Below are 23,254 nucleotides of genomic sequence, written 5' to 3' on the forward strand. Positions count from 1 at the left end.
AGAACTTGGGTAGGGTTATCCGATTCTTCTCTACACGTTAAATAACAGAGCAGCTTGTCCAGGATAAACAGATTCTTCTCCACATGTTACAATAACAGTGCTTGTGCAGGGTTATCCGAATCTTCTCTACATGCTAAATAACAGAGCTTGTCCAGGGTAACCAGGTTCTTCTTTACATGAAACAATGAATAGAACTTGTGCAGGGTAACCAGTCTTCTGTACATGCCACAATGAACAGAGCTTGTGCAGGGTAACCAGTCTTCTGTACATGTAACAATGAACAGAGCCTGTGCAGGGTAACCAGATTCTTCTGTACATGTAACAATGAACAGAACTTGTGCAGGGTAACCAAATTCTTCTGTACATGTAACAATGAACAGAACTTTAGTGGGGAAACCAGATACTGCTCTATATGTTACAATGAATCGTGGTTGTACATGGTTATCAGATTCTTCTATAATACATGTTACAACGTAACGTGCTTGTATAGGGTAACCAGATTCTTCTCTACATGTTACAGTGAGTATTGATTGTGCATTTTAACCAGATTCTTCGAGACATGTTTCAATGAATAGTGCCTGTGCAGGGAACCAGATTTTTCTCTACATGTCAAAAAGAAAAGCGCTAATCTGGATTTTCTCGACATGTTACATTCAATAGTGCTTGTTCAGGGCAACCATTTTCTTCTCCAAATGTTACTTTGAATCGAGCCACGTTCTTCGCGACAGTTTCCGTAACCAGAATATTTTCAATATCGTACATTCAGTTGAGCTTTTACAGAGTAATAAGTTCTTCTCGACATTGACATTCAATTGGGTTGGTATGAGGTAACGAGGTTCTCCATGTCATATTACATTCAATAAACCTTTTACAGGGGAACTAGGCTTTGTTCGACATGTTGCATTCCAAAGAGCTTGTACAGGGAAACATTATTCTTCTCGAAATGCTGACATATAGCGATTGTGAATATTTGTAGAACTCATAATATTAAAGTCCATAAAGGATGCTATTGGTTTATTATTTATCAAATACATGTATGATTTTAATATTCAGTTTGAGAAAAAAAAAGACTCTTTAACGGTTTTTATTCCACTTAATTATGCAGACTGTTTCACTCACATCTTCAATAATAAACTACAAATTGACTAGACAAAACACACCTACATAATGACATTAAGAACAATATCACTGTCATCACTGTTCACAATCTCTGAACCACACTAACTAATGCAAAAAGAAATCTATTTGAGACCATATATAACATCCTTGTCATATAGTAACGTTAGAGGTCCTTCAGAAGTTCCTGAAAAAGAAACAAAAGCATAGTGTGCATCGAACCATACATTTTATTAAAATATATTAGGTATATGTATGACCGTTTTTATTCATTTTAATCCATAAACTACGCACATACCAAAAGCATGAGTGTGTACTCTAAAACGACGATTGAATATTAGGATTCGTAGGAAAATCACTAAAATGGCTAGGAATTGGTGTATGCAATGACTAGCCTTTCCATGATAGTAGGTATGACCGTTTTTATACGTCCGCTTCGGAAAATCTTATTTGGTGCATGCGTCCGTCCATCTGTTAATTTTCGAGTCAGGAACAAAACGTTTTTACCATTTAAAATATTGTCTTTAAACTTACAATATAGGAAAATTGTGTTGAGGGGATGTGCCTTGCGCATGAACCAGGTCGGGCGGTCAAACATCAAGGTCCAAAGATGAGCTCACACATCAAATTTATCTGTCTTATTTCAAGTTTCGTGTATAAATATATAACTATTTAAGCTATTTACATTAAACTTAGAAAACAGGTAAATGGTGATGTGGCAATCTGCAAACCCCTATGCCCAACCGACCCTGCATATTAGCCTCCTCCTCCCTTCCCTCTAAAATACTAGTACTTTGATCTCTTAGTTTATGTGCCTTAGTTTTCTGTCACTGCCGCCGCACAAAACCCTAACCCCTACCATCGCCACATTATACCCACCCTACCCCAACAGGTGTTCTTTAATTTTTACTTCCTCTTCTTCTGACCTTAAACTTCGGGCAAATATTGCCCCGCTTTGCGGATCTCTTTTTTTCAATTTTAATCCAAATATTAGACAGGCACTAAAACATAACTGTATATACTACAACTCAATACAGCAGTGTGAGGAGATTTCGTAAGAAAACTGCCTCAAAGCAATAACATTGATTTGTTTTATGATAGCTTATCAGAAGAATATCCAGTTTGATTGCTATGCCTTGGCTGGTAACCGGGAAAAGCAGTCAACTTTTCCTGCCTAAACCGGTGGTGAAAACGCTTATATGACCAGTTCTCGATCGACTACCTGAGCAGAGAAAGCTAAAACATGTGTTAAATGGGGGAAATACATTCAGTAACAAATAAAAATCACACAAATATGACTGACTTACATTTTCTTGCAAATCGAAGAAGATTTTGAAGAACAGGGAATGTCGTGCCAGTGAAAAGAATCAGAGCCATGATAAAAAACACAGTTCTCGTGGGTGACACCTGAAGGTTCACCTAAAGGAACATGGAAACTTTAGTCGACTTTGTAATCAAAGCATATAACTATCATGTCGATATTTGTATTTCTAATAACGATTATGTTACATAAAAAGTAAAATAAAATCATGCAGTCAAGGCAATCAACTTACTGTTTAAAGTATGTAAAAAGTCCTCTACTGTGAAAGTCACGTAGAGCACAATGTAATAAAACTCGTTTAAACATTATGTAAAAATACACAGCTATTTGATATCATACTAGTAAAATATGGTAGAATATTATAGAAATATGTGATAAGACCGAATGAAACAAATGTAAACGACGTACAAAATATCAAACATGCCACTTACTTGAAGACCACGCAGTATATTCTGCGGTGATGTTTGTGCCCACCCATCTATACACACCTTCGGTGCCCTGATCTGTCAAGCCTATAAACCAGCTGCTTGCTAATAAATGAAACAATTATGAAACGATATGATTTGAGAGTTTTACCGTAGCAGGATATAATTTGAAAGCTGTTACCCGTTCTCTATTTAATAATGAGCACTGTCACTGGTACTGTACATAGATGTTTAGTGCAAGTTTTGAAAACGTAAATTACTTGTACGCGGAGTGTCTCTGCGACAAAAAATATTGAGAAAATGTGACTGGTGCCCGACAGAAGATGAATTATCAACTGTTCAAAATGCATAGCACACATTTGCCATTGGCGCGTTTTATATTGAAATGGGTTTCTATTTTTTCCGTTCATAGGCTAATGAAAATGTATAACAAGATCATTTAGAACAAATGTCAGTAAAATCTGTCCGTGGCAGGGTATACTATTTGCAACATTACTTACTCTTAAAGACAGGGGCATGAGTGGAAATTTATTACAAAATAACAATGAATATACCCGGCGAGTCCAGCGCCCTAGAAAATAAGTAGTATTTAATTAACAAGAATGTCGGAGGAAAAAAGGCCAGAAACAAGTAAACTGGAAGAAATATACAGAACAACTCGGAAATAAGGAACTCGCCGGGGTCACAAAAAGTGTTGGCTATATCCGAAGTTTGCTATAAATGAACTTTATAACGAAAATCTAACGTATAGCGAACAAGTCTTGGAAAATGTGATTTGGGTCATTGCTGATGTGTTTAATGCTGTTTCAGCAAAATAGAGTTAAATATGTGTAGCCTTTGGTATTGATTCATTTTTTTCAGTTCAGATTTTCAGCATTGGTAATAACCAAAAACATAGAACGGTTAATTGTTTCTCTCCGTGTGATGAGTACATCAGCCGTCAAGGGAACTAACTGCTCGATAAATTTGGAATTTTTACTCAGATTATCTCTTGTCATCAAAACAAATGACATATTACAACAATGTACTTTCGTGTGACAAGAAGCTCTTTCACAATAAATTAAATGTGTCAAGTCAAAATATATGGTAAAAAGTATAAATGCTCTGTTCTATACTCTATCAAACATTGCGAGGTGACAACATACTTTTCTCACCTAAAGGCGTTGAAATAAAAGACTGTAATAATTCAAAATATACATGAATTGATCATTTGACAAACATAATTTAGTAACGCATTATTAACTTGCATACTTAAGTGTGTCACCAATGTCAGGGAATCTTGACATTAAGGACGAAGTTCGTTAAAATCAAGTGAAATATCATGTTCGGATATAGAAATGTATTCCTTATAACCGAGAATTTTCGCTATATCTGAGTTCGTTATATCCGTGTGTTTTCATATAAAATGTATAGGGAAAAATCGGGCCAGAAAAATGACCTCCTCATAAAAGATATTTCCTTAAATCCGAGTTCGCTATAAGTGAGTTTTACTGTACGGGAATAATATCACGGAAGCCTGACGAGCATTCGAGTACTTACGCTTCATACGTCCAAGCATTCCTCGAATGAAATTGTTCTCCGATTCATCAGTCACATACGCCAAGACAGCTCCAAAGTTCTGACAAAAGTTCTATGGGAAAGAGCATAATATTAAATTTTACTTAATAATTTTAAACAAACGAAACTAGAAAAAATGGACAACGATTTGATAGAAAATACGTTTACCTAAAGTTAGATAAAACAGTTATATTAACAAATTTCTATAAGACGATTCTTTAGAAGTGTAGAATGCATCCAAGCAAAATATAAATAACAGACTCAGTTTCACTGTATCTGTTCATAAGAGGTTATGAACCATGCAACACCGCTCACACTCCATAGAACTGGCTAAAGCGAAACTTTGTTACTACACTCCATGCCCCCATCGAATTACTACAGATGGTTTATTAACAATATTAAGCTTACATCATTAGTGTATCACCTGATCGACAAAAAAGGACAGAAAAATATCATCTAAGAAATAATATTTTTGCATTTTTATTGCAAGTTTTTAGTCGTTTGAGCTTTTTTAAAAATTGTTTACTATAAAATATGTACGTACACTTGCTTCTTGAAAGTTACGTGATTGGCCATTCTCGAACAAATAACATGACCCTTTGTAGGACACCCATCCGTCCGGACAAGTTGTGTTTGGGCACGTCGTATTTGGACATTGTGCATTAACTGCCGCTAAATAGAGTACAGGAGATACCAGTGGCATAACTATATTTATGAGATTGTGAAATATTATACCAACCGTATTACTGTCATACCTATTTTTATGATTTTGTTAAATATAATACAAGCCGTGTTACATATTGTTCAGTATTATATTAACTGAAATAGTAAAATGAAATATATCTGATGACTTACAGCAAAATCCTATCGGGTGAAAAATATCAAATATACAAAATTTGGTTAAAGTTACTAAAACCGCGAAACTGAAAGAATATATGTTTGTGTTACATGAAGGATCAAGTTTGCCATTTGTGAAAAATATTGCATCTAGTGTTCACTCGGTGAGAGATATTTTCGATCTTACACTGAAATATCTGCACAATATTTTAAGTGTTTTACAAGAGTGCATGTCTTATATCTGAAAATCTATTTAAGTTTTGATTTATTCCTTTCAAATTCATTTAAGAATAGATAGTAAAAGTGACACACCGTTCACATTTTCTTTCAGAGATTTTATCCTTTTCTGAACATCGTCTACGAGATTTTGCACAATGTAGAACTCATAATCCGTCTTGTTGTAACATGAGTCCTTTGCGATGGTACAAGACAGAAATCCAAAGAAGATCAGCGCGCTGATGAAAATCATATTAGTATTTTAAAAAGGCGTTTTACTGCCTCTGCTCTTAAAGTAAAGTTAGCAACTGTTCTAAATGTTGTGTTAGATACCTCATTTAAAACGAAACCTAAAGGTCCACTAACATGGTTCTATATACAGATAACAAAGTACTTTACCTAGTGAATGATAAACAATATGTTTTAAATTGTACATAGATATTATGCACGGTAATTAGATCTTATACCTCAAAGTAATTAATCATATGATTTTAACATATATTTCGCTTTGTAAAACATAGTATTCAGAAATTAGGCATACTAGTATCTTCAGAGGAACAAATAAATCGAAGCCCAGTCAAAGAGAAGTTAGTAAACCAAAGTCCAGTTAGAGAGAAGCAAGTAAACCGAAGTCGGACAGAAGCAAGTAAATCGAAGACCAGTCAGGGAAAAGCAAGTAAACCAAGGTCCAGTGAGGGAGAAGCAAGTAAATCAAAGTCCAGTCAGGGAGAAGTAAGTAAACCAAATTCCAATCAGGGAGAAGTAAGTTAATCGGAGCCGAATTATGGAGAATAAAGTAAACCGAAGTTTATTCAGGCAGAAGCAAGCAATTCGAAGCTCAGTCAGGAAGAAGCAAGTAAACCAAAGTCAGGTCAGGGAGAAGCAAGTAATTCGAAGCCCAGTCCGGGAGTAGACATTAGACCAAATTCCAGTCAGAGAGAAGCAAGTAAACCAATGTCCAATCGAGCAGAAGCAAGTCCATTAAAGCCAAGTCATGGAAAAGCAAGAAATCCGAGGTCAAGTCAAAGAGAAGAAAGTAAACTGAAGTCCAGTCAGGGAGAAGCAAGTAAACCGAAGTCTATTCAGGGTGAAGCAAGTTAGCCAAGTCCAGTCAACAGGGTGCACGAATTATTTTCAAGAAGCCGTGTAATTTTGACATAGTATGCCTTCGAAATATTTGCTTACCTGTATCTGTTTTTGATTGTGTTTTGGCTTCGCTGTCGTGCAAGAAAACATATTTGAAGTACAGTCTAACATGTTTATAGCGGTAACAGAAAGGACTGACTAAAAGTGAACACCATAGTTTAGTTTAAACATAATTTTATTTCAAACAATGGTACAACATTTACAAATTTACATTACGCAGTACAAAAGATAAATGTATGAAAAAGGATTAGATCCGAAAGCTAAAGCTTATAGAGGTCTTCTCCTATAACTAAGTACTATAATAAATACGCTATGGCAGTGCTTATTATCTTGTCTGAAATAACACATTTTAATATGGAAAACAAAAAACACAGGAGTAGTAGAGCATTAACTTATGAACGAAATATTCGAACATAAGTTTTTAAAGTACTTAAGAGTGATGATCATATATATATATATATATATATACTTAAGAGTGATGATCATATATATATATATATATATATATATATATATATATATATATATTAAATTAATAGATAAATTAAATGAGGTTAACATAGAAGAGGAAATGAACGGAAAAAAGTGAATAGAAAAATATAAAAATATATTCATTCGGATCGCCAATGGAGCAGTATAGCATATAGCATTCAGTGAACAGATGCTCATGAAAATCGTCTGCTTTCCCGGATGTAGTTTTGGACTGCTTGGAATATTTTAACATTTATTTCATCGCTGAGATTTCGATCTCCATTCAGTAGAGTGTGAAGTGTTATAGTGCAATAGTCGGAAGTAGTTTCAAGAAGACGAACTCTGATATTATCATAGTGGTGACACTCAAAGAAGAAATGATGGTTACTCTCTGGAAGACCACATTGACAAAGAGGTGTTGGAGAAATGTTTTTTCTGAACAAATGCTGATTTAGGGAGCTGCATTCAGTACGGAGCCGAGCATGGTATACTTGCCATTTTCTGTCGCCTACGTAAAAATAATCAGGGCATTTCGGGACGCTAGTTTTTAACTGCGATTTGAAGGAAGCTAATGAAGTTGAATTTTGCAATTCTCTTGAAAGTGTGTTCCAATCTCTAAGTGCCGATGGAAGGAAGGCATTGTAGTAAAGAGAAGTTCTGGTACGTATAGGCGGAATGTCAGTGGCGTTACGTAAATTATACCTAGACGTTTCCCCTACAGATGGTGGGACAAGAGAAGAAAGATAGTCAGGAGTAAGGCCGTTTTTCATTTTGTAGAGTAGAATAAGCTTATGGTGAAGTCGTCGACTTTCAAGAGATTCCCATGGAACTTCTCTATGAAGTTCATGAAGAGATACAAGTTTGGTAGCCCCAGAAACAATGCGGGAAGCTTCATCCTGAATTTTGTTGAGTTCGAGTTTCTCGTATTGCGTGCAGTTGATATAAACTACATCTGCATATTCAATAAGAGGTCTGATGAAAGATAAGTATATTACTTCTAAGGATCTTCTGTCAAGTTGAAACTTGAGTTTTCTCATGATATTTATTCTTTTCCATGCCCGTTCTTTGATAGAGTTAATGTGAGAATGCCAAGAACCATCGTCAGAAAAGTAGACACCAAGATGTTTGTGAGAGGATACCGAGGAAATGAGTTGGTCATGCATTAGAAGATGCGGGTGAAAAGGTTTAGATGATTTACGTGAGATGGTCATCGTTTCTGTCTTGGAAGGATTAAATGTAACTAACCATTTATCAGCCCAAATGCATATCTTGTCGATGTCAGATTGAAGAGTTACCGCAGCAGAAAAAGGATGGTCAACAATAATATGCAAACTGGTGTCATCAGCAAAGAGATGTACATGAGAGCCTAAGTCATCAACAATATCATTAATAAACACTAAGAATAAAAGAGGGCCTAGAATAGAACCCTGAGGGACTCCTGCATCAACTGATGACCAGTTGGATTGGGTGCCAGGTAAGACAACGCATTGACGTCTGTTAGAGAGATAGTCAGAAAACCAATTCAACAACCGTCCGTCCAGTCCGGCATTTTTCAACTTGAAGAGAAGACCTTTATGCCAAACTTTATCAAAGGCCTTGCTAATATCAAAGAAGACAGTTCTTACTTCAAGTCCATCATCAAGAGCTTTACAGAAGGTATTGTACAAATAAGTGAGCTGATTCACGGTCGAGTCCCCTGGAGTAAATCCAGATTGTAGAGAAGATAGGAAGTTATTATCACGAAGAAAGTTAAAAAGATGCTTAAATAAAATGCGCTCGAATACCTTTTCAGTGCAGCATAGCAGCGAAATCGGTCGGTAGTTGTTAGGTAAAGACGGGTCACCTTTTTTGAAGACAGCACAGACATTAGCATCTTTCCAAATTTGAGGTACCTTACTGCATTGAAGTGAGTAGTTAAAAAGAGAACAAAGAGGAAATTTAATCACAGGTGCAGTTTCACGCAGTATCCGATTACTAATTCCATCTGGTCCTGATGCTTTGTTGATATTTAAAGACCTCAGGGCGTCTTCGACGTCTTGTGGGGTAATGGAAATAAAGTCAAGTTTGTTTCTAGTCGCTTGATAATCATTGTCAGGAAGGTCCTTATTAGAGTCGATTAGCGAAGCCTGGCTGCAAAAGAATTCATTCAATAGATCAGATTTTGATTTAGAATCAAAGACAAGTTCCCGAGTGGCAGGGTTTGTGAGTGGTGGTATAGTTTGTTTATCAGTTGTAGAGATGAAGCCTTTTATAACTTTCCACCAATCTTTAGCCGTAGTAGAGTCAGATTTAAGTATGTCAGCAAGTTTTGAGAAGTGATTTTGTTTAGCTGTGCGAATTAATGATACAATTTCATTACGAACCTTTCTGAATTTATTCCAGTGCCCTGGGTTCTGAGAAAGTTTGGCTCTGTGATAATATTATTTACGTTTCTGAATTTTTTTCTTAATTTGTGCTGTGATCCAAGGTTTATCATTAGGTTTCACAGTGATATTTCTTGAAGGAATACATTCCTTAGACAGTTCGAGGAGTTTATTAGTAACAGATGTAGTATAGTTATTAATGTCTTCAGTTTTGAAAAGATCCCAGTTGGTATCCTTGATTTTACGTCTTAGTGATGTATAATCGCCGCGGTCGTATTGCCATATCAAACGTTTAAAGGGCTTGACACGGGGCGTAGAAAATGTAAATAGAGCATAAACAGGACAATGGAACCGTTGATTCTGGTCTAGAATTGGATCCCCAACGCCAGAGGTTATAACTTTATGACTACAAGATACAAGAAAGAGGTCTAGAAGAGCAGAAGAAGACTCTGTGAAGTGGGTCGGTTCATTAATAAGTTGCTCTAGATTAAACTGCTGGCAAATAGAATTAAGTTTGCGAGTCATGTGCGGGTTCGACTGATTAAAGTTAAAGTCGCCAGTGACAATTATGTCTGATATACCTGTATCTAGTGCTAAACCGAGAGAATCTTCAATCAGATTTGTATGATAGGCGTCGGCATTGGGGGGACGATAAAAAACAGCAAACAGGATATGCTTGGAATGAGAAGGGCTCAGTTCAATCCAGATACACTCCAGACCTCTGGGTTCGAGATCTAACCTTCTTTTGTAGTGTAGGGTCTCCTTTAAGTAAACTATTACTCCGCCGTAGCCATTCTCAGTTCTGTCTTTTCTTTCTGGAGTGTGAAAGCAAGGAAGTTTAATATCGTTAGAAGATATGTTTGGATTTAACCATGTTTCTGTAAATGCAAGGACATCAAAGATACCAAACTCTGCGCCTAGAATGTCAGTCTTATTTAAAAGGCTTTGTACATTATATTGTAAGACTGAAAGGCATCTAGTACTAGTTATTATTTCTGATAAGGTGTTTGACATTGAAGAAAAGGCGGATGAGGAAGAACTATTGGAACTCACTGACATTGGGCCAGGATTCGGTTGAACGTCGCCAGCTAAAGCTATTAAGAAACATAGCCAAGTTGTACACAAAGATCCTGTAAACACAAGAATAACATATCTCATAAACGAAAGGTTTTGTTTGAATTTAATCCCAAGAATCATATGCTTATTTGAAGTGAACACCATAGACATGTGGCCACTATATCCAGGTTGTGGATGTAAGGCATCAAATCAGTTAAAATCCTAATGTTTTAAGGAATTTTAATTACTCTTCGGTGAATATGGAATACATTTGACCGATAAGTGAAAAAAAAATCATTTCACAATTACACTGGAACAGGAAAATTAAATTAAGTTGCATATGTAATGGAACACTGCGTGTTAAGGCTGTTGTTATTTACATATTTGCTTTATGTTTGTCTTTAGACTTTATGTTCAGTGTTCAACCCTTTTACAGCTGGACGCTATGCTTTCCTCTTTGATTGTGTCTGACGGAAGAGGGAGAGGACTCTATGATAGGCAGCTTTTAAATCCTATCGGAACTGAACTGTTTTGATTTCTGTTTTCTGACCTGTTTCGTCGGTCCGTTAAAGGTGTTTCTCTTGATGGTATGTTTTCTGCAAAGGCATTAGGTACATGCATTTTGGGTTCTTAAGGTTTGCTTTTTTACATGTCATGCCTTCTGTTTCCATTGCGTATGTTGAGGATTCGCCCGACATGGATTACTTTTATTTACACTGTCCCGTGACTTTTGAACATGGTAGGGGTAAGAGTGAGGTTATGCGCGCACCATAAATCGGTTTAAGCTCCCCAGTGGTGTTTTTGCCACTGACCCTTCCAAGGCGGTGCCCGTTGTGTTTAATTATTTGTTCGTTTGCTTTGTATGAGTGTGTGTGTTGGTAGTGAGCACATCTGCACCTCAATTAATTTGGTTTGCCAGAGCGTGTTGTCATGTTAAGGATTTCAATGAACGTAATCAATATATTACAAATAAACTTCTTCAGCAGGGCTACCGTTATTTCAAATTGCGTAAATATTTTGCTAAGTTTTACTATCGTTATTCTGATTTGGTTTTGAATTTCAGTAGTAATTTAAACACACTTCTGCGAGAAGATATTTCAAAACCCGATTTTTATGGGGATGTGATTTACAAACTTCGTAAGACTTCGGGTCATTGTAATTTTGCAACTGTATTTGGTAAATTTATAAAATGTTTATTCAAAAGAGGTTACGAACTAACTGTTTTGAGACACACCGCATGTTTAATGTTCAGCCCGTTTACATTTGGACACTACGCTTCCCTCTTTAATTGTGTCTGAAGAAGAGGTGGAGGACTCTGTGATAAGCAGTTTTTAAATCCCACCAGGACTGAACTGTCTCGATTTCTGTCTTCTGGCCTGTTTCGTCGGGCCTTTTAGAGTGTTTCTCTTGATGCTTTATCTTCTGCAAAGGCACTGAGTATTCTTAAAGTTTGCTTTATATATAACTATACAGAAACATTTTTGTGTTTTACGTGCCATGCTTTTTGTCTTCATTTCGTGTGTTAGAGATTAATCTGGCGGGATTGCTTTTATTTTTATTTACACTGTCTCGTAACTTTTCAACACGGTGGGGATAGGTGCGCACCAAAAATCGAATTCTCTAGTGATGTTTTTGCTACTGAGCTTTCCATGGCGGTGCCTCGTTGTGTTTCTTTATTTGTTCATTTTGTCCCTTGTGTCTGTGTTGGTCGTGTGCACTTCCACGTGCTTCGAGTTGCTATTTGTGGAGGCTGTGGTTTTGCCACGTAGCATTCATTACCTGTTTGCTATTTATCCTTGCTTTTTATGATCCTCTCGACTGCTAGTGATAACATTACACGTGTATTCCATATTCGTTTTGCTTCAGAATGTTTCTTGCTTTAAAATTGACACTTTTAATTGTTTTATTAAGACTTTTGCCATTGACTTCAGAAGACGTTTTGCTGTGAAGTTCGAAGTACATTGGTAACATATTTCAAAACAAATCATTTTACTCAGAAATTCCACTTTAAGTAGTACATAAGAATAATGATTTAAACGGTGATTATTACTGCATAGTTGTGCAAATCGTGTAGAGCTATAAGTGCCTTTAATGATATTTGTTTTTATCGTGAAAAGAAATGTTTTAGTATACTCAGCGGAAAAATAGTTTATAAGGTCTGACTTCTATAATAATGCCATGATATTATTATTAAGCAGTATTTAAAATCGTAACTCGATATTATTGATATTATACCTTATGAGAACATCTAGATTTCTACTATATTACACCAGTTTTATACCGCGTGACATACACTTCGTGAGAATTTTCAATACTGTTACATCAAACAAACTATACGTTTTTTTTAAATATATGAATAATGTCTAGAGGCCACTGAAGTGTACTTTTTATTACAATTAAGACATGTAAACACTCATTCTAAATTCTAAACAACTTACTTAAATTTAAAGGAGTGTTTCTAATAACTTGCGCATGCAGTACTTGCACACGCAATATGTGTTGCACGAGAACGTGCACAAAGAGAGGAGATAAATTCATTGTCAGACATACAATAATAGAGTACAGAACAATCAGCAATATAACAAGACTGTATTCACCAGCATAAGCTTTTAAATTCAACATTTTTTTTTTTGCTCAGTGTAGAAATTTTTGTCCTTCTTCCTCCATCTCGTGACTAATGAATCTGGCTTTATCTTTACTTCACCACAAAGCCAACATATAAATATACTATGCACGGTATTTATATAACAAAAGGGTAGAGACTGTATCTTATTTTTTAAAACAAAATAACAAACAAGAAAAAATATGACACGCATGTTAAAGTCCATATTTTCCTTATAAACAACAAAAAAAAACAACAAAAAACATTGAAGATGTCTTTTTTCAAGTCTAAGGTTACGAAAACAATAAATAGTAAACCACTTGAGCTTTGACAAGGTCGCCAGCGAATCACGGCATGCGAGAATGATTACCATTTACATCAGTAGTGAATACTTTTAAAGGCGTAGGGCTATATTCATAGCCATTACTCAAACCCAAAACTGAGTATGTATCATATAAGTGGGCCTCGAGCGGACATTGCAAGAGTGTGAGTGAAGTTCGGATGTCATTTTTGAACTATAGGAAGAACAACTCAAGTATAAGTACCGCACATTATTATGGTGCTTTTATTATTAATTAAGAGTGTGTAAATAAATGATCAGTAGCGTTCTAGTTTACGACAAAAGATATATTTAATACTTTAAATAATATACGGCATGTTGGCACAGGGGATTAGTGGAAAGAAATGAGATCATTTTGTAGTGATCTTTCCGACGGTTCGAGTCTTTCATCCCTTGAAAATATTTTTTTTATATTTTTGCGTTACTTGTTTTATGTAAATTTGGTTTTTCTTTGATTTCCAATTTATTTTCGTGTAAAATTGGATATATCTGTGAAATAATTAGTACTGAAATTACGACCGGGCAAAGTAAAGTACATGTATAAGACAGTCATAACATGTATAAAACTTATCTCTTATTCTTTAAAATATGACAGGAAAACCATGACATAATATCATAGAAAGATAGTATTTAAATATGCGTGTCTTTTCTTTAAACAAAGACAAATTTCAGTAATTTAAATATACTAACAGGAGTTTCTGAATATGAGTGATGATCACGGTTAAGCTAGGTTTTGTATATCTATACTTATTTGCCTATATTTAGTCTCAAAATGTTTGCATAAATTTACAGTCCGTTAATTTGTTTTCTTTCATGTGATTATGTCTTCCTCAACACAATTTTTTAAATGTGCATATTCATTTTTTCCCCCTCAAAGTACCTTAAATGTATACGTTCGCATCAATTATATACATGACACTGTTACCTTACCTTCAAATGAATCAAATACTGTTAATTCATCATTTAAATACTTGCATTATAATATTTCAGAAACACTCAAATGTCCACATGACCTTCCCCAATATTTACACACTCGAATATGACTCTTTTTCATGAATTTAGAACGACTTTTCCTTTCCTAAATAAAATGTTACAGTTAGGCAATTAATTCGTCTGTTCTCAATAACTTTTGGTGGAGACATGGCTATGGATAAAGCCCATAGATCTCTGACATGGCAAAATGTAGTTCTAATGTAGTACCACAACGCGTACGTTCAAAGAATGAACGCTTTTCTCATGATTACTTCATGTATGTAAACAACTTCATATCTTGAACACTCGATCAAAATGGTATGCATTATACTTTGTCACAGATCTCTGAGCTTGATCTTTAGAAGAATTGTTTTTGATGGGATTGTTGGATATTTGGAGTTTAGTATGCAGTTAGTATTAGGAAAATGAATTGATAGCTCAGTAGGTAAAATGTGCGGGTTTCAAATCTAAAAACGATGATTATCTTTGATGGCGTTTAACTTTCTAACATTTGTTGCCTTAAACGAATAATGCTTCACTGTTTAGATTATACACAAAATAATTATGCAGCTCCAGTTTGCTGTATAACACTTATTTTAGCCCTATCGTCGGTTGAGGTTTGTTGCGCCAAAATAACTCTCTGCCATTGAGTCAACCGCTTAATTTTGTTGCCGCCAGTATGAGATTTTAACAAAGTCCTAATTAGAACACATTTTTATTTCGCCAGTTAACATTGCTCACCTTAAAAAGTCGTTCCAAGTCATCGTTAAATGAAACAGTAGGTTGTACCTAGTGAATACCCCACCCCCCTCCAACCCCCGAACAACGACGTTGTAAGGGGGTTATACTTGTTTCAGGTTGCCTGTCTGTCCGTCTGTCTGTCTGTCAATCTGGTGCGCACCAACTTTCCTCATCCCCTTGACACAATTTAATGAAACTTCACACAAGTGATCAGTAACAACAGTAGTTGTGCATGGTGCATGTTAGGTTCTTTCAGACATTTTGTGCAGAGTTACGAGACTATGCAATCTTGTGCGCGCCTAATCTCCTGAATGCACACAATTGAATGAAACTTAACACAAGTGACCAGTAGTTACCCTAGTTGTGCATGGTTTATGTTAGGTTCTTTCAGAAAATAATTATGCGCAGTTATGGGACGTTGTTACTATACAATATACATAGGGTCTATATATGGGTGGGTGGGGGTGGGGGGGGGGGTGTACATTCATCACCTTAGTGATAGCTCTAGTTATTTACTACAAAAACAGATAATAGATCATGATAAAGAGCATATTGTGCCAAGTGCGTTAAATCTAAATTTTGCTGAAATTTTAAATTGCGCCAAACAAAAACTGCTCCAATAAATCAATTTCAAAAAGTCGTTAGAGATTGGTGCCGCTAAAGTTAAGTGCTATGCACTGTTTCACAGTGTTTTTAAAAGAAACAACAACAAAAAACCGGATAGTTACAGGCGCTATTGATAGCCCCTGGTGATTATAGATAATGCTTAAACGAGTTTGGTGGAAATTTGTAGCAGACAGTCCGTTTCATTTTACCACAAACAGTAATAATGACCTTACGACTTGAAATGCTCTGAGTTTCTGAGTTTAGGCGCGCACAAAATTGCATATGCAGACTCTATGTATATAGCATAGTAACAAAAAACAAAGTCCCATAACTCTGCAGAATATTTATATAAAAGAACGTAACATGCACCATGCACAACTAGGGTTGGTATTGATCACTTGTGTGAAGTTTCATTACATTGTGTGCAAGGTTTCGGGACTGCTCCGTGCTTCCGGGAATTCTACTCTTACTTTTTATCTTTAATCATACTTCCTCCGTTAAAACATTTTGAAAGCTATTTGATCGAACGGGCAAACATCGTTCAGAACAGATAACTAACTATTCTAAATAGCGGATATCGTTGTTGATTCAACAATATTTAACTTACTAATAAACTTTGATAATGTGGCAGCTGACCTCAATACAACCGACACTGTTTATTTTAAGACTCATTTGATTTTAAAAGCGGAGATACGGACACAGGGCGATCACAAATTGCTGATGCTACCTCGGAAATACGGACACAGCGGGATCACAAGTTACCCTATAATCACACAGATAATTGGTTGCTACTTTGCTTTTGAACCAACTGTAAAAATATTCTGCTATAAATGAATAAACAACACTATGTTAAGTTCACTTCATATATTATACCAATGTCCATTCATCAATAATTAAACTTTTATATAGATCTACCGAGGTACCATTAAGGCTGCGGTTAGATCGTCTTAATAAAGTCAGATCCACTGAGGTACCATATAGGCTACAGCTCGATCTGATCAACGTCCTAAAAACAGTTCATTCACTGGAAAAAGTAGCAAAGTTCTTGCGCTTGTCCTGAACAGCTGAAAGTTTCTATAGAGTGGAGAAATGTGGCCGCTACGTGAAAAACCTAATATGCTGCCAAAAATTTCTTTGCAAAATTCTAGCTCCAAATGTGCTTCCTCGTTAAATGCCTAGACCGTGGAAAATTAAATTTATAAAAGCTCTCCCCCGAATTACCGCGTGACTAAAAGGCGCCTTAGATCGGACGCTACAGTGATACAAATTATTACACCTAAACCTGCTTAGATACCATGCGCGAGCAATAAACTAAACTTATACCATGTACAACAGCGCTTATACCATGCGCAACACCAAACTGTGCTTATAGCATGCACAACTGCGCTTATACCGTGCGCAACACCAGACTGTGCTTATACCATGCACAACTGCGCTTATACCATGCGCAACACCAGACTGTGCTTATACCATGCACAACACCCTACTGCGCTTACACCATGCGCAACACCATACTGTGCTTATACCATGCACAAATGCGCTTATACCGTGCGCAACACTATACTGTGCTTATACCATGCACAACTGCGCTTATACCATGCGCAACACCAGACTGTGCTTATACCATGCACAACACCATACTGCGCTTACACCATACTGTGCTTATACCATGCACAACTGCGCTTATACCATGTGCAACACAATGAACTAGTAAAATTTCGATTTTTGCTGTGCAGTAATAACGGGGGAGGCTTTAGCATACGTTATACACAAGTATATTCAAAATGAAAAGAAAGTAAGGGTTACTTTTTATACAAGCACGTGTGAAGCTAGAATTTCCGCCACAAAAAAGAAAGAAAATAGATTTTTATTTCTTTTTCCGCCAAATTCTAGAAATCATTTTTTTCTTTTTCCGCCAAATTCTAGCGAGCAAACTGTATTAGAAAGCTTTTTAATGCCTCTAGAGTTAAATCAAGACCAGTGTCTGAAAGGTGAACACCAACCGGCCTAAATAAAGCGCTGTTTTTGTGGTCTATGTCTATTGTGAAGTGTCTTCCTCGACTATTTTCACTTACGAGTTTAAGACCGATGTAGTTTATACGTTTCCGTTTAACCTCGACACTTTTGACAGATTCAGCACCGGACCATAAAATCCTTTGGAAAATATCTAGCCAAACAATAACAGCGTCAGGAAATGTCTGGAATAAATACCGAATACTTTCGGACACTTTTCTAATCAAGCTACAAATACTGATCGATGTAAGATCGTTGCCACCGAGATGAATAACTATTACCCTCAGGCTTGTGTTTTGTAACATTCTCCGTTGCAGCTGCCTGTGAAAGTCTATCCATTTAAGGCCCCTGACCCCAAACCATCCGATAGATGTATTGTTTGGTAAGCTCAAGTTCGGCTGGCCCATATCATTTGCTCTTTTGCCGGCCCAGTAAAGAATCGAATCAGACAGGATCCATATATCTGTTGACGATATAAATTTAGAATTAAAATAGTATTGTACTGATTTAGCCCATATATGCAAACTGATCAAGCTTAAGATTACATGACCTACTGAGGTACCGTTTCGGCTGCAGTTAGATCATTGTATGACCGGGTTTATAATTATTATTATTATTATTATTAAATTATTATTTTAAATTAGGCCAAAATTTGATATTTGCATAAATCTGATTCGACTATTTGATTGCTGGCTTACTAATCATTATCCCAATTATTATTATCATCATCAATAACAACAACAACGGCATTATCATTATAGTCGTTATTGACGCTGCCATCTCTGTTATTATTATTGTATTCTTATGTAAGATCTGTATGCGTAAGACCTCCAACGCCCCAGCTTCTGAATTGTTGCCATTTTCTCACCATCGACAGCTAATTGAGTTGCTCTGCCTATGCGAAATGAGTGCGATGTATAGTGACCGCTATACAGGCCTGCGTGCCTAATGCATTTACTCAAGACTGCGGTAAATTGATATCTAGTAAGGGGCTTGCCGTTCTCGTGCACCAAAAGTTGACCTTCGACAGAGGGACGAAATTTGCTGTACCGAAGTAAAGCCCGGACTGGACAATAACCTCCATTTTCAGCTGGAATTATTAAGATATTTGGTGGACCAGACTGGTTTGTTTTAGACTGGCGAACACTTATTATTACCGATTTATAGCAATCTCTGAAACTGACGTCACTCAAGCGCAAAGGACGATGTTTGTAGCTTTCCGTAGAATAAACTAATTCCCCTACCCTAAACAAACCAAAATAAGCCAGTACAAAACTGGTATAGAATAATACGTTTTCATATTCAGTACTACAGACGTACGGAATGCTTGCCAAATTTTTTTTAAGAATTCCAAGAGTAATAAGTGATCTCGAATCAGGGTTAGCCTTTGACCTGCGACATCCTTCCAACAGCTTTCCAACTATAAAAGAGTTAGTTGGATCGTGAAAACCGAAGACTTTGTGAAAGAAGCCTACCCCAGAAACGTAGGTCTTAGTAGTGGCTGGCGTGCACCCGAGCTCGAAACAATATGAAATGAATAAGGCCACGTGCTTGGTTTCATATGGCAGTTGGCAACTTAAAGAGTACTGCTTACAGAATTTTTGAAAGACTGAAATAGCGGTTTGGTATGTTTTAATGGTGTTCTTTGCGAGGCTTTCTTTTAGTAAAAGTGCGACTCTTGCCTGAATACTTCCCAAAGATGGCTTGGCATTGGACACTGTTCGGAATCCGCTTCTGGGGCCAGAGTTCGGAATCGTTCCCACTGAAAACGAGACAATGAGTCACATATGTCATTTTTTGCGCCAGGGACATGAGAGGCTTTTACGAGGATGTTATACTTCAAGCAGCGCATTGTAATACATCGTACAAGGGTCATAACGCGTTCAGATTTTGATGAAAAGGAATTTAGGATTTGGACAACTGCGGCGTTGTCACAGTTAAAAACATTTTTTTTACAGGTTAACTTATCGCCCCAAATATGTAGTGCGACGAGGATGGGAAATAGCTCCAACACAGTTATATCCCTTGTAATGTTTTCCTGTTCCCATTCCTGTGGCCACTTGCCACTACACCAATGACCCTGAAAATAGGCACCAAAACCGAACACCCCTGCACTGTCAGTGAAGAGCTGGACAGCCTCGTTGGAAGACCAGTGGCGGTCGTAGAACACTGATATGCCATTATAGCTACTAAAGAATTTTAACCACATCTGCAAATCTAATTTTATGCCTCCATTCACACGAATGTGATGATATGATTTTGTTAAACCACAAGTAGCGTTTATAAGCCGACGACAAAAAGGTCTACCTGGGCGAATTACCCTACAAGCAAAATTGAGACTGCCTATAAGGCTTTGCATAGCTTTTAAGGTAGTTTTTTCTTTTGATAGCATGGCGGATATTTTGCCTATTAAGTCTATGATTTTGTCTCGCGGCATACGGACAACCATTTCCTGTGAATCAAGCTCTAAACCGAGGAAAGTCAGCACTTGAACGGGACCAACTGTCTTTTCAGACGCAACTGGCACCTGAAGTTCTGCTAATACGTTGTTACAAAGTTTGAGCAAATCTGCGCATGTTTTAAAACAATTGTGGCCTCCTAAAAAATCGTCTAAATAGTGAAGAATCTTTTCAGAATTTGTCAGCCGCCGCTTTATGCAAAACTCAAGAAAAACTGCGAATTTTCGAAAAGATTACATGATATACTGCAACCGAAAGGTAAACATTTATCTATAAAGTAGGAATCGAAGAACTTGAAACCGAGCTGATCAAAGTCGTCCGGGTGCACCGGAAGTAACCTGAAAGCATTTTTTATATCCAATTTGAATAGATAGCATCCGCGACCGAGATCTTGCAACATGTGTATTGCTTCGTCAAAGCTAGTATACTGAACTGAACAGAGCTTCGGGTCTATAAAGTCATTCAATGAGTTGCCCTTTGGATGCGATAAGTGATGGATCATTCTAAATTGTCCATTTTTCTTGTGGACGAGTCCAATTGGCGACACCCTTAAATTATGCACTGGTAAAGTAGAGATATCAAAAGGACCGGCCACTCTACCTTCTTTTAGTTCTTTTTCAATTTTTTCTTTGGTAATTTCAGCGTGATCTAAGGCTGATTTCAAGTTTTTCGATTCTATGAAAACTCTAGGACCACTGTAGTTCAATGAAAAGCCGTCGGTAAAGCCTTTTTGCAATATTTGTTTATCACTATGTGTGTAAAAGCTTAACTCACGGTACAATACAGTTAGGTTGATTGGTGATTTACAGATTTCAGACACGTTTGTATTCATTCTGGAAATTCCTATGAAATGGTCGGATGTATGGGGCTTTGCCTCTGGGCGCACTGAATGAGACACGAAAATTAGGCACCTTTCCCCTAGGGGCTGAGATATTGGAATTACCTGCTACTGGAGGAGGATTACTTGATGGTTTCCAACACAAATATTTTGGATGCTGGGCGCCACACGACGAACAAGAGTGTGCAAAGCAACAATTGTTATAAGTACAATGTCCCCTGTTATATGCATTGCACGTGTTTACCTTTTGCGTGCTAGATACATTTCCAGCCAACGACATACAACGAAGCCATAACTCTTGATTTATAGACGCCCAAGATGCTGGACAATGTGCCTGTCGCAGTCGAAACTGCTCATCGTATGTTACCCATGCAAAGCCCTGTAATTGTACTGAAGCCTCCCTTATAATTGACATATATTTAATTAAATCTTGGGTTAATGTGGGTGACTTTTTCAAAAGGATACTCATATATATTAAAAAGGCATCCGTCCACTTTTCAATGGATGTTATTTTACCTTTGAACTCTTTAGGTCTAGATTCAATGAGGCCACTTGGTGATATGTACAGACTGTGGCCGTTCGACAGTTCAGACAATTCTAAAGCGCCTTTTAGCAGAAGCGCCAGATTAACGTACTCACCCCGCCAGATTTGGTCTTTTATAGACTGCGGGATGTGCATCGCAATGTCATCTGAATTAGACTTCATTGGTTCGAGACCCGGTTGCAAGAGCCGGCTTAAATTAGCAACATCCGGTTCCCTATTGGGACTTAAATCACCACCACACCCAGAGCTTTCCATACTATTATTTGGATTGTAAAGAAGGGATCTAAAGTTAACAATGTTATCTATATCATTACCCGGGTTTTCTGAATCCTCGGCGTCACATAGCCTGACATGTTCAACATCATTTTCGGTCTGACTGCTCTCATCCATCGTTTTTCTTTTCGCTGTAGTATTCTGAGTTGTCGAGTTTTGGGTCTGCGATCTTTTTTTGCTACCTCTACCCCTCATTTCGTTGATTAATTAGGATATTTTGTTGATGTTAGATTTTTCTTGTTCGGCCATTTATGACCTTGCGGAAAGAGGCAGCTGTGACGTCATTCCGCGTGCATGTGATGAAAAACAAACATCGGCACTTTCCGTTAGCACCGAGAATACCCGACCTGTCATGTGGAGTCGTCAGTTTAAATTGAACTCAATTAAGCGTCAAGAAGTGACTGTAATATAACATTATTTCGCTAAAATAAATATGGTTATTCACGAGGAATAACCACAATTATTTTCCAATACATGTAAATCTAATAATGGCTTTGCATAAGATCTATGACGGATTATCTTTGAACACCCCTGGACTTATTGGACTCAACTGCCACATTATCAAAGTTTATTAGTAGTTTTACCGCAAATATCGACACGGAACAAATATATATTATATTTCAATGCTTTGATAAACTTTACATTTATTCTGGGATAAATATACTGCAGATGGCCTGCTTAAAAGTAAAATCTATATTTTGTGCGGCAATCGAAATAAATTCATAGAATAAGTGGACAGGTATCGTATCAAAATAATATTATTTCTATTTTCAATTTATACGAAAATTACCACACTTCTACACTACTAGTATCACAAAATCGTTAAATAGCACAACTTATCTTTGAAAAAAAAATATTATTATGAAAACAGACATATTGCTGAGCTACGCTCATATGAAAAAAAAAAAAAGATTCATCATATTATATCTTAAACACATAGTAAGTTTTCAAAACTAGTGATATTTGATCAAAGTCATTTTGTCATTACTGCTGCTCAGAATGACGTTATTAAGATGGCTGAACGACTTCCACGTCCGCGATCACTGCGTTCAGTTATATGTGCATATTGTTTTTTACAGATCTAAATAATAAAGTTTAAAATGTTTAATTACAATAATATTCGAAAGGGTCAGAATTTCTACTTGATTGGAGTGCCTGCATGTATATTTGACGACGAGTACGTGCATTTAAAGACGAGCATATGCTTTTCAGGTATATTGCTTGCAGTGAAAATTGATTAATATCAGGATGATGGAAGTTTTTTCGATACTGAGGTCAAGGTCACTGGCGGCTGTTTTGGTAATGAGTGTTACTATCACTGTATCTTATTTTGTACTGACCATCAAAGGAGGAATCAA

The 23,254-nt window shown here is 36.7% G+C and overlaps 3 protein-coding genes across 3 annotated transcripts; 1 reads left to right on the forward strand and 2 right to left on the reverse strand.

The window, feature by feature from the left end:
* Positions 1–999: 999 nt before the first annotated feature.
* On the reverse strand, positions 1,000–5,857 carry LOC128549238 (perlucin-like protein). The gene is made up of 6 exons (XM_053525756.1): positions 5,569–5,857; positions 4,964–5,091; positions 4,402–4,492; positions 2,869–2,967; positions 2,424–2,535; positions 1,000–1,303 (listed from the first exon to the last, which is right to left on the reverse strand). The coding sequence occupies exons 1-6, from the start codon at positions 5,723–5,725 to the stop codon at positions 1,294–1,296; spliced, it is 597 nt and encodes a 198-aa protein (XP_053381731.1). The 5' UTR covers positions 5,726–5,857; the 3' UTR covers positions 1,000–1,293.
* On the forward strand, positions 5,839–6,573 carry LOC128549370 (transient receptor potential protein-like). The gene is made up of 3 exons (XM_053525998.1): positions 5,839–5,862; positions 6,001–6,234; positions 6,289–6,573. The coding sequence occupies exons 1-3, from the start codon at positions 5,839–5,841 to the stop codon at positions 6,571–6,573; spliced, it is 543 nt and encodes a 180-aa protein (XP_053381973.1).
* A 10,045-nt stretch (positions 6,574–16,618) lies between these two features.
* On the reverse strand, positions 16,619–22,340 carry LOC123524265 (uncharacterized). Its single transcript, XM_045302333.2, has 2 exons — positions 21,938–22,340; positions 16,619–18,245 (listed from the first exon to the last, which is right to left on the reverse strand). The coding sequence occupies exons 1-2, from the start codon at positions 22,089–22,091 to the stop codon at positions 17,692–17,694; spliced, it is 708 nt and encodes a 235-aa protein (XP_045158268.2). The 5' UTR covers positions 22,092–22,340; the 3' UTR covers positions 16,619–17,691.
* Positions 22,341–23,254: the final 914 nt, after the last annotated feature.

This window comes from Mercenaria mercenaria, chromosome 16, assembly GCF_021730395.1.
Source record: "Mercenaria mercenaria strain notata chromosome 16, MADL_Memer_1, whole genome shotgun sequence".
NCBI classification, from domain to species: Eukaryota; Metazoa; Mollusca; class Bivalvia; order Venerida; family Veneridae; genus Mercenaria; species Mercenaria mercenaria.

Bases quoted from the DNA above. Each gene is read 5' to 3' on its own strand.
- LOC128549238 (XM_053525756.1), bottom strand. From the start codon at position 5,725: ATGATTTTCATCAGCGCGCTGATCTTCTTTGGATTTCTGTCTTGTACC. The intron at 5,092-5,568 runs GTGTGTCACTTT...TACTCTATTTAG, and splicing joins TCTGAAAGAAAATGTGAACG to CGGCAGTTAATGCACAATGT. The intron at 4,493-4,963 runs GTACGTACATAT...TCTTTCCCATAG, and splicing joins GTAACTTTCAAGAAGCAAGT to AACTTTTGTCAGAACTTTGG.
- LOC128549370 (XM_053525998.1), top strand. From the start codon at position 5,839: ATGGTTCTATATACAGATAACAAA. The intron at 5,863-6,000 runs GTACTTTACCTA...CATAGTATTCAG, and splicing joins TTCTATATACAGATAACAAA to AAATTAGGCATACTAGTATC. The intron at 6,235-6,288 runs GTAAGTTAATCG...AAGTTTATTCAG, and splicing joins CAAATTCCAATCAGGGAGAA to GCAGAAGCAAGCAATTCGAA.
- LOC123524265 (XM_045302333.2), bottom strand. From the start codon at position 22,091: ATGAGGGGTAGAGGTAGCAAAAAAAGATCGCAGACCCAAAACTCGACA. The intron at 18,246-21,937 runs GTAATGATATAG...TATCGTCAACAG, and splicing joins CGAGGATTCAGAAAACCCGG to ATATATGGATCCTGTCTGAT.